General features: G+C 46.0%; 1 protein-coding gene across 1 annotated transcript in view; it reads right to left on the minus strand.

Annotated features, from left to right (window-relative positions):
• Window positions 1–14,046, minus strand: part of CPNE8 (copine 8) — a 468,537-nt gene that overhangs the window by 301,360 nt on the left and 153,131 nt on the right. Inside the window, exon 4 of the mRNA XM_073573517.1 lies at window positions 10,432–10,535. Within this exon, the coding sequence (XP_073429618.1) occupies window positions 10,432–10,535 (104 nt within the window). The remainder of the gene's footprint in view (window positions 1–10,431; window positions 10,536–14,046) is intronic.

The raw sequence follows: 14,046 nt of genomic DNA on the forward strand, positions 1-14,046 counted from the left end.
TTTTATGGTCCGAAAAATACAGTAAGTTTCCTTTTTTTAAAAAAAAGTGTGTGATCAAAGCCAAACATAAAAAAACTATATAAACCTGGTATCGCTGTGATCATAATAGCCAGAACAATAAAGCCAATTAACCAATTATACCACACTGTAAACAGTAAAAAGAAAAAATTAAAACTACTGTATTTTTCGGACTATAACATACACTAGGTCACACAGGTTTTTAAGGAAGAAATTAGAAAAAAAAACTGAAGCAAAAAATGTGGTCAACATTGTACTTAATATCCCCTATCCTGGTATATATGGTCCCATCATCTCCATCCTGGTATGCATAGCCCCCTCATCCCTATCCTGGTATGCATGGCCCCCTCATCCTCATCCTGGTGTGCATGGCTCCATCAGCCTTATCCTGGTATGCATGGCCCCCTCATCCCTATCCTGGTATGCATGGCTCCCCTCATCCCCATAAGGGTATTCACAGCCCTCTCATCCCCATCCTGGTATGCATGGCCCTCTCATTGCCATCCTGGTATGCATAGCCTCATTGCCATCCTGGTATGCATTACCCCTTCATCCCCATCCTGGTATGCAGGGCCCCCATCTCTGTCCTGGTATGCATGGCCCCATCCTTATTCTGGTATGATTTGCCCCAATCCCTATCCTTGTATGCATGGCCCCCTCATCCCTATCTTCGTATGCAGGGACCCCATCTCCGTACTGGTATGTATGGCCCCATCCTTATCCTAGTATGATTGGCATCCATCAGAAAAACATAAAAAAAAACCATTATACTTACCTTCCCTGTTGGCCATTGCAAAGTCTTGTTCCAATGACAGCAGCTGCTTTATGCTTGTAAGCAGCGCATGGCAGGGATGTCAAGCGCTGCTTACAAGCCGAGGACAGCTGCCAGAATACTCACTGCTCTCCACGAACTATGTGAGTGGAGCTCAGTGAATATTCATTGCTCTTTAATAGCGAGCACAGTGTTAGCCGCAGCCGTCAGTTTCCTGCAGCTGTTGGGCATTCACATGTGCTGCTACTAAAGGAAATGAATATTCACTGCATTCCACACCTATGGGAGTGGAGAGCAGTGAATATTCACTACCTTAAGTAGCAGGCACACGCGAACACCCAGCAGCTGCAGGAAGCCAGCTGCTGAGGCTAACAGAGTGTCCGCTATTAAACAGAAATGAGTATTCACTGCCCTCCCCTTTAAGCCCATGGGAGTGGAATGCAGTGAATATTCATTTCTCTTTAGCAGTGGGCACAGGATTTAGCCACAGCCACTGGCTCCTGCTTCCTAAGGCCCGCTGTTCAGCCGCTGCCACTCCCCCACCTCCCCACCACAGCCAGAGCAGGTACATCTGGACAATAAGACGCACCCCCCAATTTCCTTCACATTTTTGGAGGGAAAAAAAAGCATCTTATAGTCCGAAAAATATGGTAATTTTTTACTTGCTTTTGATTTGTTTATTCTGACTTCCAAAAATCGCAGTAAGGCTCGGCTCACATTTATCCTGCGCTTTAAGCTGAACCAGAGTTTACATATAAATATCTGAAATAAGTGATTCAGACGGACCCCCCCGGTGGAAGATTCCGTATAATGAGACAGATTGGGTTACTTTGGACTCAGTCTGGCCCATGTCCATCTTTTTTAAGCATCTTTTTAGGAGTGCAAAAAAGTATGATTAGCCACAGCTGCCTCATTATAGTGAATGCATCTGTTGGGGGTTTCATCTGAATCACGTTATTTGAAGATTTAGATGGAAAACCCGATGTAAGTATTCAGCGTAGTGCACAGGACAAATGAGATCTAAAATTCTATGTAAAATGTTCCCAATAAAAGCTTCAACTCAATCCACATAAAAACCCTCAGGTTCCTCATCTGTTAAAAAATATGGGAGGCTTCCACATTACTGATAGCATGAAGACTCCGGAATAGCATTATGGCTGCCCCTCAAAAAGAAATCCGGCAAAATCTGAGCTCCCAAATTTAAATGCTGCCCTCCCCTTTGAACCACATATTGTGACTAAACCAAATTCAGCGTTCACATGTTTGGCACTTCTGTAGCGATGAGAGCCCGCTTAATTAATGGATGCATGTCTCCAGAAGCATGAGATAGGCATAAAGTATGGACACTACAATGGCAGATTTGCAACATCCATTGCTGTAGAGTATTGCTGTGTGACTTCAGAGTACAGTAAAGCCACACATGGGTATTGCCACATTCAACAAATTGTATAACACATTTTGGTCCCATTTTCCTGTGTGAAAATGTATAATCTGGGGTTAAAACTACATTTTTTTGGTAAAATAGTAATTTTGTTTTCACTGCCCAATGGTAAAACACATGGATTTTTGTGAGTACTCACTGTAAAATCCTTTTCTCCGAGACACTCATTGGGGGACACAGATACTGTGGGTGTATGCTTCTGCCACTTGGAGGCTTACACTACGTGAAAAAAAGGTTAGCTCCTCCTCCGTCGTATACACCCTCGCCCCTATTGCGGACGGAATTCAGTTTGGTGCCAAAGCAGTAGGAGGACAACAAAATCAGCCTTAATACAGGTACAACATGTCTAGAAAAAGACCACCCTTATATCACATAAATAAATGCGTATTAACCAAACAGAAACAGAGCCAACTGGCTAATAGGGTGGGTGCTGTGTCCCCCAATGAGCGTCGCGGAGAAAAGGATTTAACGGTGAATACTCACAAAAATCCATGTTTCTCCTTCGCCTCATTGGGGGACACTGACACTGTGGGACGTCCTAAAGCAGTCCCTGGGTGGGAGATTGACTTATCGATCAGAGCCACATGCACCTCTTGTTTAACAGGTACGCCACCGCTGCTTGGAGAATACTTCTACCCAGGCTCGCATCCGCCGAGGCCTGAGCATGGATATTATAATGTTTGGCAAATGTGTGCAGGCTGGACCAGGTTGCTGCCTTGCAAACCTGTTCCGTCGAAGCCTGGTGCCAAAGCGCCCAAAAGGCGCCCCCTGCCCGGGTAAAGTGTGCTCTGATCCCTGCTGGAATCGGCGTGCCTCTAACGCGGTAGGACTCCTGAATCGTCCAACGAATCCATCTGCTATGGTCCATTTTGAGGCAGCGAGTCCCTTTCTGCGCCCTTCGGGGAGCACGAACAGCGTGTTGGTCTGACGAAAGGGTGCCGTCCGCGACACGTACCTCCGGAGGGCTTATACTAGGTCTACCATGTGAAGAGCCTTTTCCACATGGCGCACCAGTGCTGGACAAAATGAAGGCAAAACATCTTCATTAATGTGAAAAGAGGACACGACTTCTGGCCGAAAAGGAGGGGCTGGTCTGAGGACCACCTTATCCCTATGGAAAGTGAGGAACGAAGCTCGGCAGGACAGGGCCGCTAGCTCTGAAATCCGCCTGATGGAAGTGATGGCCACTAGGAACACCACTTCCCAGGTAAGGTACCTCACAGAGGTATTCTGAAGCGGTTCAAATGGAGCTTCCTGCAGAACACTTAGGACCATGTTAAGGTCCCAGGCGTCCATAGGCGCCTTCTAGGGAGGTACCAAGTGGGAGACTCCCTGAATGAAAAGTCTCCACCTGCAAATTAGTAGCAATTCTGCACTGGAACAGGACGGATAAGGCAGATATTTGTCTCCTGAGGGAACCTGGGGAAAAGCCCGAGTCTAATGCTCTACCGACCGAGCTATTCGGGCTCTCTAAGCCCCACTGGAGAAAAGTCAAGATGTTGGGGATCGAGAATCCCAGCGGGGAAACACCGCGGTGTCAACACCAAGCAGAGAACACCTTCCAGGTGTGGTGGTAAATTCGTGCTGAAGCAGGCTTCTGGGCGCCAATCACTGTAGCGACCACCTTGCTCCCGAACCCTGCCTGGGTTAGAATCCAAGATTCAACGGCCATGTCATCAAACACAGGGTCCCTGAGTTCAGGTGGCAAATCGGCCCTTGAGACAGTAGATCTGGGTGCTCTGGCAGGCGCCAAGGAACATCAGCGAGCAGCTGCATTAGATCTGCGTCCCATGCTCGACGGGGCCAGCAGAATCGCCGGCACCCCCTTCTTGATCTTTCCGATTACTCTCGGAAGTAGTGGCATTGGGGGAAATAGATATGGGAGGCGAAACTGGTTCCCTGACAGAACCCACGCGTCCACTGCAAATGCCTGCAGGTCCCTGGCCTGAGCGACATATGTGGGCACTTAGGCATTCAATCTGGAAGCCATCAGGTCCACATGCGGAGCATTACACAGTTGACAAATCGGCTGAAAAACTTTGAGATGTAGAGACCACTCTCCGGATGCAAGACAAGACCCAGCCGGCTGAGAAAGTCTGCTGCCCAATTTTCCACGCCCCGGGATGTGGACCGCCGAAATCACAGAGTGGTTTGCTTCGGCCCGCTGAAGAACAAGCTCCCCCTCTGGTTGCTCTGCTGCAGGTGCCCCCTTGATGATTTATGTAAGCCACCGCCGTGGCGTTGTCAGATTGAATCCAGACAGGGCGGCCTGCTAGAAAGTGAAGAAACCTCTGCAGTGCCAGCCGAATTGCTCGTCTCTCCAATAAGTTGATTGGGAGGCGTGCCTCCTGTGGCGACCACCATACCTGGGCTATGTGGTGGTGAAACACTGTTCCCCCACCTAGACTGGCGTCGGTTGTTATTACCAGCCAATGATCTGGGGGGAAAGGTTTCCCCTGGGCCAGAGAGGAACTGGTTATCCACCATCTGAGCGACTGCCTGACTTGAGAGGACAGTCGGCACCGCCGATTGAGCGTGAAAAGATTTTTGTCCCAGGCTGACAAGAGGGCGTGCTGCAGGGGGCGAAGGTGGAACTGGGCAACAGGTATCGCTTCCATTGCTGCCACCATTTTCCCTAGAATCCTCATCCCGGATCGAATGATATGAGGGTCTGGTTGGCGAAGTGTCCGGACACCCTGCTGGAGAGCTAGCGCCTTTTCCTGAGGGAGAATTACCAACCCTCGGCAAGTGTCGAAGATCATTCCTAGGAAGGAGATCCTCTGAGCTGGCACAAGGGATGACTTCTTTGCATTGCCAACCATCCCAAGCGGGCAAGAGTATCTAGCGTGATGTTGACCTTTTCCTCGCATGCCCGTATTGATGGGCCCTTAACCAAGAGGTCGTCCAGATAAGGCAAGACGACTATGCCTCGAGAAGGCAGCGTGGCCATGACAACTGCCATGACAACTGCTCTGGGAGCCGTGGCTAGCCCGAAGGGTAGCGCCACGAACTGAAAATGTAGATCGTCGATGGTGAAGCGTAGAAACCTCTGATGAGGAGGAAAAATGGGAATATGCCGATATGCGTCCTAGATGACTGTTGAGGCCAAGTATCCTCACTGCTCAATGGGCCGATATGACTGAACAGAGAGACTCCATCCGAAAATGTCTGATCCTGATGAATTTGTTCAGAAGCTTCAGGTCCAAAACAGGCCTGACAGACCCGTCCTCTTAGGGAACCTCAAAAAGGGTGGAATAGAACCCCGGAGGTCTTTCGCGTTCCGGCACTGGAACAATGACTCCGTTGTGCTGGAGCGATTTGATGGCTCCCAATAGAGCCCTTGCCTGGGTATCCACCTTGGGAAGCCGGGAAGAAAAAACCGTCTTGGAGAATATCTGACAAATTCTAATCTGTAACCCGAGGCCACCGATTCCTTTCCCCATGCGACCTGAGCAACATCGACCCAGACGTAGTGAAAGCAGAATAGGCGGCCGCCCACCTTGCCGCTGTCGTCTGGTAAAGGCCTCGAGTCATTCGGCCGACGATATTTGAGATCTGCATCCCCTAGATCTGAGCTGCTGAGTATGCATTCTCCCCAATGGGTTGTCTATATGAGACCTGCCACTCCCTATCCTGGTTGGGGCGGCCTGAGGCAGCGGAATTGGCCGCTGTAGTCCACCCGGGGTTGCGAAAGGCCAGAAAACGTGCCTGAAAGCGGGTGGCGAAAAAGCGTTTTGCTCTTTTGTTGAGGGAGAAACCCGTGGTTTCCTCCTGTGTGTGTGAGATAAGTTGATCCAACCTCTCCCCAAGTAGGTGGCCACACTGATAAGGCAGGGAAGTCAAGGACTTCTTACAAGTAGGATCGGCTCGACATGCCCTTAACCATAGGGCTCTTCTGACAGAAATTGCATTAGCGGCAGCAAGTCCCGAGCAATTGTCCGCATCCCAAAACGTATTGATTACATAGTCTCTGGTCACCGCCATCTGACCAGCGACCTCCGAAATCTCTGCAGGAAGATCCTGCTCCTGCGCGACCTTCTTTAATGTTTCTGACCCTGATATCATAGCCTTGGCTACCCAAGTTGCTGCGAAAGAGGGAGCGAGCGCTGCCCCTGACGCCTCGTATACTGAGCGAGCTAAGCTCTCTATTAGGCGATCCGTGAGATCCTTAATTGATGAAACCCTAGGGACGGATAGCAGGGTCTTAGTGGCTAGGAGCAAAACCGGAGGATCCCCAACGGGGATTCCATCCATTTTTTACGGAGGTCCGGAGCAAACTGATACCTTGTTTCGTGTGCCTTTTGACCTAAGAAACACCTGTCTGGACGTTCTCTCTGCCGCTGCACCATGTCCCCAAACTCTGGGTGAGAGGAAAAACTTCTGCGCGGGCGCTTCACTCGCTTAAATGCCACTTTATGCCCCGTAGCCACTGCGGGATCATCCTCAATCCCCAGGGTCTGATTGACGGCTTCTATGAGGCTATCACTGTTTCACGTGACCCTGGAGTGTCCAGGTCAAGGGACTCATCTGAGTCGCAATCTGAGGTCTGCTCGCTATCAACCACTGGTGACGGGGAGCAAGAAGCAGAGCCTACGGATGCCAAGGCACCGGATGGACTGGGCGACACCGTGTGGATTCGTTTCCTCTGGGTCTGGCTGGAGCGAGAGCGGCCCCTGCAGGCCGTAGGCTTTTGTGAGGTGGAGGTTCCCTCTAAGGGTCGGCGAGCCACTGTCCACTGTCCCTGCCCCTATCTGGGGCAAGAAGGGACTCTATTGCTCTCGTAAGCGACACCATGGACTGTGACATAGATAGGGCCCACTCTGGGGACACCTTGGCTACAGTCGCACGGGAGGGCTCCTGGGCGCATTCGGAGTCACAGGCTTCTGGCTCTGTACTCGTGGAAACCTAACCCTACAAGAAAAGCATGCGGCATAAAGGAACGTGTGCGATTTACCCTTTTCGGTCATATTGCTGCCAGGCCTAATTTATATAAGGGTTGAGGGGAAGGGAGCGTCCATAGCACGCCCTAGGGTCGGGGGTCACACTTACCCCGTCCTATGTCCCCATGTGTTCATGCCGCTGCCTCTGCGCTCCGCCGCCCAGCGTTCCTTTCCTCTGGGTAGGCCGGGACGTTCCTCTCCTGGTCGCGGCCTACCCTGCAATGAAGCGGGGGCTCAATTTGTTCGGCATCTGACTCTGGATCCACACCAGGTAGAGGGGATGGGGTTAAATTATGGCTGGTGCAGGCACCCTAGCTCTGTCTAACCCCTTCAAGGGGTGAGGAGAGGGACCGTACGCCGCCTTGCAGCACCGCCGTCTAGCGTTGGTGGAGCTGTGGGGGCCGCACAGACTAGTCTTGTGCCTCTGTGCAAGCCCATGGTTTCTATGCCTAGGGGTGGACAGGGCTAAGTCCGGCATCAAGAGGATACGTGGGGGGACACTCGCATGTGCTCGCCCGTTGTTGGTTTGGGGAAATCGGACCCTTTCAATAGGATCCGTTGCCCCTGTCTTATCTTCATAAAAAAAACAAACAAAAATAGAAGTCTGGGGAAAAAGGCCCAGATATGTCCCTTGGTGCGGGAAAGGATACTCAACACGTGCTCGCCCGCTGTTGGTTTGGGGAAATCGGACCCTTTCAATAGGATCCGTTGCCCCTGTCTTATCTTCATGGAAAAAAGTCTGGAGAAACCCAGACACGTGTGCCTCCAAAGACACTAAGCAAAAAACTGAGTTCCGCCCACAATAGGGGCAAGGGCGTATACGACGGAGGAGCTAACCTCTTTTTTTCCCCACTTAGTGTCAGCCTCCAAGCGGCAGAAGCATACACCCACAGTATCTGTGTCCCCCAATGAGGCGAAGGAGAAAAAATGTGACAATGATGGTGTCAATATGATCACTGGACCCTCAGATGATTTTATTGAGAATTGTAGTTTGTAAAATGGTGTTACTTATAGGGGAGGGGGGTCTGCTGTTAATGCACCTCAGGACCTCAGCCAATGTGACATGGCCTCCGAAAACCATTCCATCAAAATCTGCACTATAATTTGGCGCTCCTTCCCTTCTGAGCTTTCTACTGTGCCTGAAAAGTACCGTAGTTCCTAATTGCACGTAGTGTATTGGCGCACTCAGGAGAAATTGCACAACAAACTGTGAGGTTTAATTTTTCCTATTATCCCTTATAAAATTTAAAAAATTAGGGCTAAAACATAATTTTAGTGGTAAAAATTTAATTATTCTTTCTTCATTTCCCAATGGTATAAAATTCAGTGAGGCACATGTGGTGTCAATATGCTCACTGCACCCTTAGATAAATTCATTGAGAGGTGTATTTTGTTATACGAGATCACTAATGGATGGGTTCTGGCACCTCAAGGGCTCTTCCAATGTGTTCCAATTTGACATTGCACAGTCAAACGATTCCAGAAAAATCTGCACTCCAATATGGCGCTCTTTCACTTCTGAGCTTTCCACTGTGCCTCAAAAGTAGTTTTCGACCACATATTAGAGTACTCAGGAGTAATTGAGTAACAAATTGTACAGTTCATTTTCATTGATTTCCCCTTTTGAAAATTAAAAACTTGAGGCTCAAGCACCATTTTAGTGGAAAAAATAATACATTTCCATTTAATCAGCCCAATGTTATACAATTCTGTGAATAGAATGAGGGTTAAAAATGCTCTCTACACAAGAGCAGCCTTTTTAACATCTGCTTCCTCTATCTCTTACGTAAACCCAACTTCTTCCCTGCTCCTCCTGACCATTCCTCCAATCTCCATGTCTATTCCAATAACTCTCAAAATGATAAATCACTTTCAGTGTTGCATTATGGTCCCCGAGACCTCTAATGAGCTTCCAGGTGTCTGAAACAGCTGTATTGACCAAGCCCAAACTAATCAATGCTGTGTCATAATTTAAAAACCATACAAAATACTCTTATGCTGAGTCAGCTGTCACTCAGTGTCGCGGCCATGGTTAGAGCAGCCACTCTCTATGCACTAAGTAGCGACTAAAGCCATGCTTCCATGACTGAAAGACCAAAGATGCTGGGGGGTTAAAGTTACTTTGCTTACAGGGGCCTGGCTCTCAGTGCAGGCACCAGGCAGCTTCTGAACACTATTGACATGCATATTAATCCCATATTTGCAGGTTAATAGCAGTTTTAACATCACAGCTTCCCTATCAATTAACATATACTGAACAATGTTGTACTTTCATTTATAGCTGTTTGATATTGCACTTTGTTTCAATTAATATCTCTTTCTGGACTCCCCTCTTATCTTCTCTTCCCACAATCGCAAAGATTTATCCTATGCATCCCCACTACTCTGGAGCTCTCTACCACAACATATCAACTTTCACCTAACGTGGAAACCTTCTAAAAGAACCTGAAGACCTACCACTTCCAACAAGCCTACAACCTGCAGTAACCACTGATCGACCACACCACTGCATGACCAGCTCTACCCTCGCTTACTGTATCCTCACCCATCCCTTGTAGATTGTGAGCCCTCGAGGGCAAGGTCCTCTCTCCTCCTGCAACAGTCGTGACTTGTATTGTTTAAGATTACTGTACTTGTTTTTATTATGTATACCCCTCCTCACATGTAAAGCACCATGGAATGAATGGCGCTATAATAATAATAATTAAGTGAATGGACTAAAGAAGCAGAGGTGTAAGTCTTTTATTAATAGCTTGTCAGGAGCTGGGAGGGAGGGGATGAAAGTAAAAATCTAACTGCTCTATAGAAATCAATGAGCTGTAGAAAACTGATTGGCTTGTTAGGAGTAAACTCCTCTCTTGGAATGAAATTACTGCACACATTAACCAGGCAGTAGTGGTCAAGTTCCATGGAAAAAAAACTGTAAACTATGTAAGACAATTGCAAACTTGCTTATTTTCATGCTGCTCAACTAAGTAAAGCAATTTAATAATATAAGACCTTTCTAACTAGGAATGCATATAGGAGGTTCGGAGCGATAGAATTTTTGTAGTACAACAGCTTTTATATCTTGTTCTACGGTTAAATTATGTAGGACAACACTCGTAACTCGTAATGCATGAAAATCTCACGTTCTGTTAAACATTTCCTGCAAATTGTGTAGGAAATATTACTTTTGGCAATCAATAGTCGTGCAGCCCAAGCATGCAGTAAACAATAACTGATGAATAAACACTAAAAGTTATTTTAAAAAAACTTACAAGTCAAATCGTAGATTTTGTCTTTCCTCAAAGAAATAATCCATTATAAATTTTTTTACAAAGTCCGGGTTTAACGTGTTGTCGATCACTTCTGTCCTGCCATACTATAAAGCAAAAAACACATACCAAAAATTAGTCAGGAGCATTCCAGTGTTAGAAATTGAGAAAAAAAAGGAGTTTGCCAACATCATAAAAATGCTTAAATCAACTGTACCTGTGTTAAGATGTCAAAAAAGGTTACACCTACCTTTCAAATCCCTCATTGCCCTGAAACAGTTTACTACTCCCCATTGATCTCTGCTACTATCACTGGCTGCAGCAGTTCTAACTTCATTAATGTCACCAGTACAGCCATTAGCTACCACGGTCACATGTGGTTGTGAATGAAGCGCAACGGAGACCACAAACCGAACTTGATTATGGTATTTGAAAAGTAAGTGCACTCATTTTGTTAATACAGATGCAAAACATTTACACATTTTATACTGATGGAAACCCCAGTTAAACAGCAAATGTTCAAACCAAGAAAAAAAACACAAAATTCAAACAAATAATGTAATATTACTTTCAATGTCACAATTGGATTTATTTAAACAGAACAAATAGAATTTGCAAGCTAGTAGATAAGTGAATATAGTATCTTGGGCGCAAAATAAGAAATGTAAAATAATAGCATTTTAGCGTTTAGTAAAGCCATTTACATGATACTTTCATTAGTTCCAACTTTCAACCAAACATTTATTTGCTAGTCATCATCATAATCTCCAAAATTTAAAATAAATATTTTACTTAGTGTAAAGGTAATCTATCATATGGTCATAAGTATTCAGACCCTTTTCTCAGTATTGAGTAGAAGCACCCTTTTGAGCTAGTACAGCCATGAGTCTTCTTGGGAATGATGCAACAAGTTTTTCACACTTGGATTTGGGGATCCTCTGCCATTCTTCCTTGCAGATCCTCTCCAGTTCCATCAGGTTGGATGGTGATCGTTGGTGGACAGCCATTTTCAGGTCTTTACAATTGGGTTTAGGAAAGGGGTCTGGCTGAGCTAGTCAAGAATGGTCACAGAATTGTTCCAAAGCCACTATTTTGTTATTTTTGCTGTGTGCTTAGGGTCATTGTCTTGTTGAAAGGTGAACCTTTGGCCATGTCTGAGGTCCAGAGCACTCTGGAAGAAGTTTTCATCCAGGATATCTCTGTACTTGGCTGCATTGTTTCCCTCAATGGCAACCATTCGTCCTGTCCCTGCAGCTGAAAAACACCCCCATAGCATGATGATGCCACCACCATGTTTCACTGCTGGGATTGTATTGGGCAGGTGATGAGCAGGGCCTGGTTTTCTCCACACATACCACTTAGAATTATAACCAAAAAGGTCTATCTTCCTCTCATCAGACCAGCGAATTTTATTTCTCATAGTCTGGGAGTTCTTCATGTGTTTTTTAGCAAACTATGTGGGCTTTCGTATGTTTTGTACTGAGGAGAGGCTTCCGTCGGAACACTCTGCCATAAAGACCCGACTGGTGGAGGGCTGCAGTGATAGTTAACTTTGTGGAACTTTCTCCCATCTCCCTACTGCATCTCTGGAGCTCAGCCACAGTGATCTTGGGGTTCTCCTTTACCTCTCTGACCAAGGCTCTTCTCCCACGATTGCTCAGTTTGGTTGGACGGCCAGGTCTAGGAAGACTTGTGGTGGCCCCAAACTTCTTCCATTTAAGGATTATGGAGGCCACTGTGCTCTTAGGAAACTTGAGTACTGCAGAAATTCTTTTGTAACCTTAGCCAGATCTGTACCTTGCCACAATTCTGTCTCTGGGCTCCTTGGCCAGTTCCTTTGACCTCATGATTCTCATTTGCTCTGACATGCACTGTGAGCTGTGAGGTCTTATATAGACAGGTGTGTGCTTTTACAAATCAAGTCCTATCAGTTTTATTAAACACAGCTTGACTCCAATGAAGGCGTATAACCATCTCAAGGAGGAACATAAGGAAATGGACAGTATGTGACTTGAATATGAGTGTCTAAGCAAAGGATCTGAATACTTATGACCATGTGATATTTCAGTTTTTCTTTTTTTAATAAATCTGCAAAAATTTCTGGGGTTTTTTCCATCAAGATGGGGTGTAGCGTGTAAATTAATGAGGAAAAAAAATGAACTTTTTTGAATTTACCAAATGGCTGCAATGAAACAAAGAGTGACATCAATAATAAATGGTGAAACAATCTGTTTAAAAAAGGACCTTTCCCCAGTTATAGCTTAATTGGTCACATCATAGAATGTGTAAAATGAATAACACTTTTTTTTATTTTTCTGTGTGGCGTAGACATTAGCATTTAAAGTTTAAATTCTAATTTTCACTTACGCCAAGTGGGCATTAGCAGAAATTCGTCTCAGGATGTGGTTTCTTTTTCCCTTGCTTGACACTTACCAATAATTTATATCAAAGACTGACAGTCACTTGTAATCAGAAAACAGGTGCATACTAAGAGTAGTCAGCAAAAGAGTAGTCATCTCCATATACAACTAACAAAGCTGCACTCTGTAGCGCTATAGCATGCAAGCATGAAATATATGAAATTGGAATTGCATTACTGCTTTAGTAAACAGGATAAAATGAAGATACTTGGAGCATAAATTGGCCAATACATGTGCACCCAGCAGCCAACAAGTGGATCCTCTTTGCTGGGAAAAAAGCAATGGGTAGGTAGGATTCCGCCTGTGGCGGTTTTAATCACAGCAGAATTCTACCTACCCACACAGTTGGGGGCTAGCAGCCATTTAGATTAGATTCCCATCAGTGTGTTATGAGTTTTTCATGGATGGACAAATAAATAAATGAGAAAGCATCTCTTATCTGCTCTTTTCCTTTGCTATGAAAAATACGATCAGCACAAGGAAGAAACACGGACACCATTCGTCTGCTGTACATGTTTTTGTACGAACATGTGCCAGTGAGTTTTGCTTGGACATTGTCCATGAAAAATGCGGACATGTGACTAGCACCATAGATAATAAAAGGTATGTGTTCTATCTGTGAAAAAAATGGAAAGAACAACAACACAGATGTTCGAATGAGGCCTTATTGTGCAAAGTAGTGCAGAGCTATGTGTCTTTACCAACAGCAGCTATCATCTCACAACAGTCAGTTTAGGGTAAGGGTGAAATGTGGTGAACTCGCTGAGCACTGCACCATGAGCCTTTTTATCACGGTGCTGAGGTCACCACAGTTCAGGGGCCCGGCTGGGAATGCAGCCTCAGTAACCTGCAGTAACTGCAATAAGGTCATGGCTGGTCACTGTTGCTGAGCTCGCAACAGTTCATCTTCCAGTGGTTTACAGACTGGACGGTTGTATCTTGTCACCATCCAGGTTGAAAACTATTTATCGCAGACATGGATTACGGCGTGGGACAGAAAGTCGGACAGGTGAGGGATATTGTTGTTTTTTATTTTAGTTTTAATACAGGTGAAGAGGGCTTCAATGGAATGGACATTATTCTGGCTGTGTGTTTATTTACAATATAACTATAAGATTAGTAATGGATAGGCATCTTGTAGTCGTCTCTCCATCACAAACCCGTGGGTTTGATGTCACTGGACAATACATACAGGTGC

Source organism: Dendrobates tinctorius, unplaced genomic scaffold (assembly GCF_039654945.1).
Source record: "Dendrobates tinctorius isolate UK_male_01 unplaced genomic scaffold, ASM3965494v1 ptg000035l, whole genome shotgun sequence".
In the NCBI taxonomy this organism is placed as follows: domain Eukaryota; kingdom Metazoa; phylum Chordata; class Amphibia; order Anura; family Dendrobatidae; genus Dendrobates; species Dendrobates tinctorius.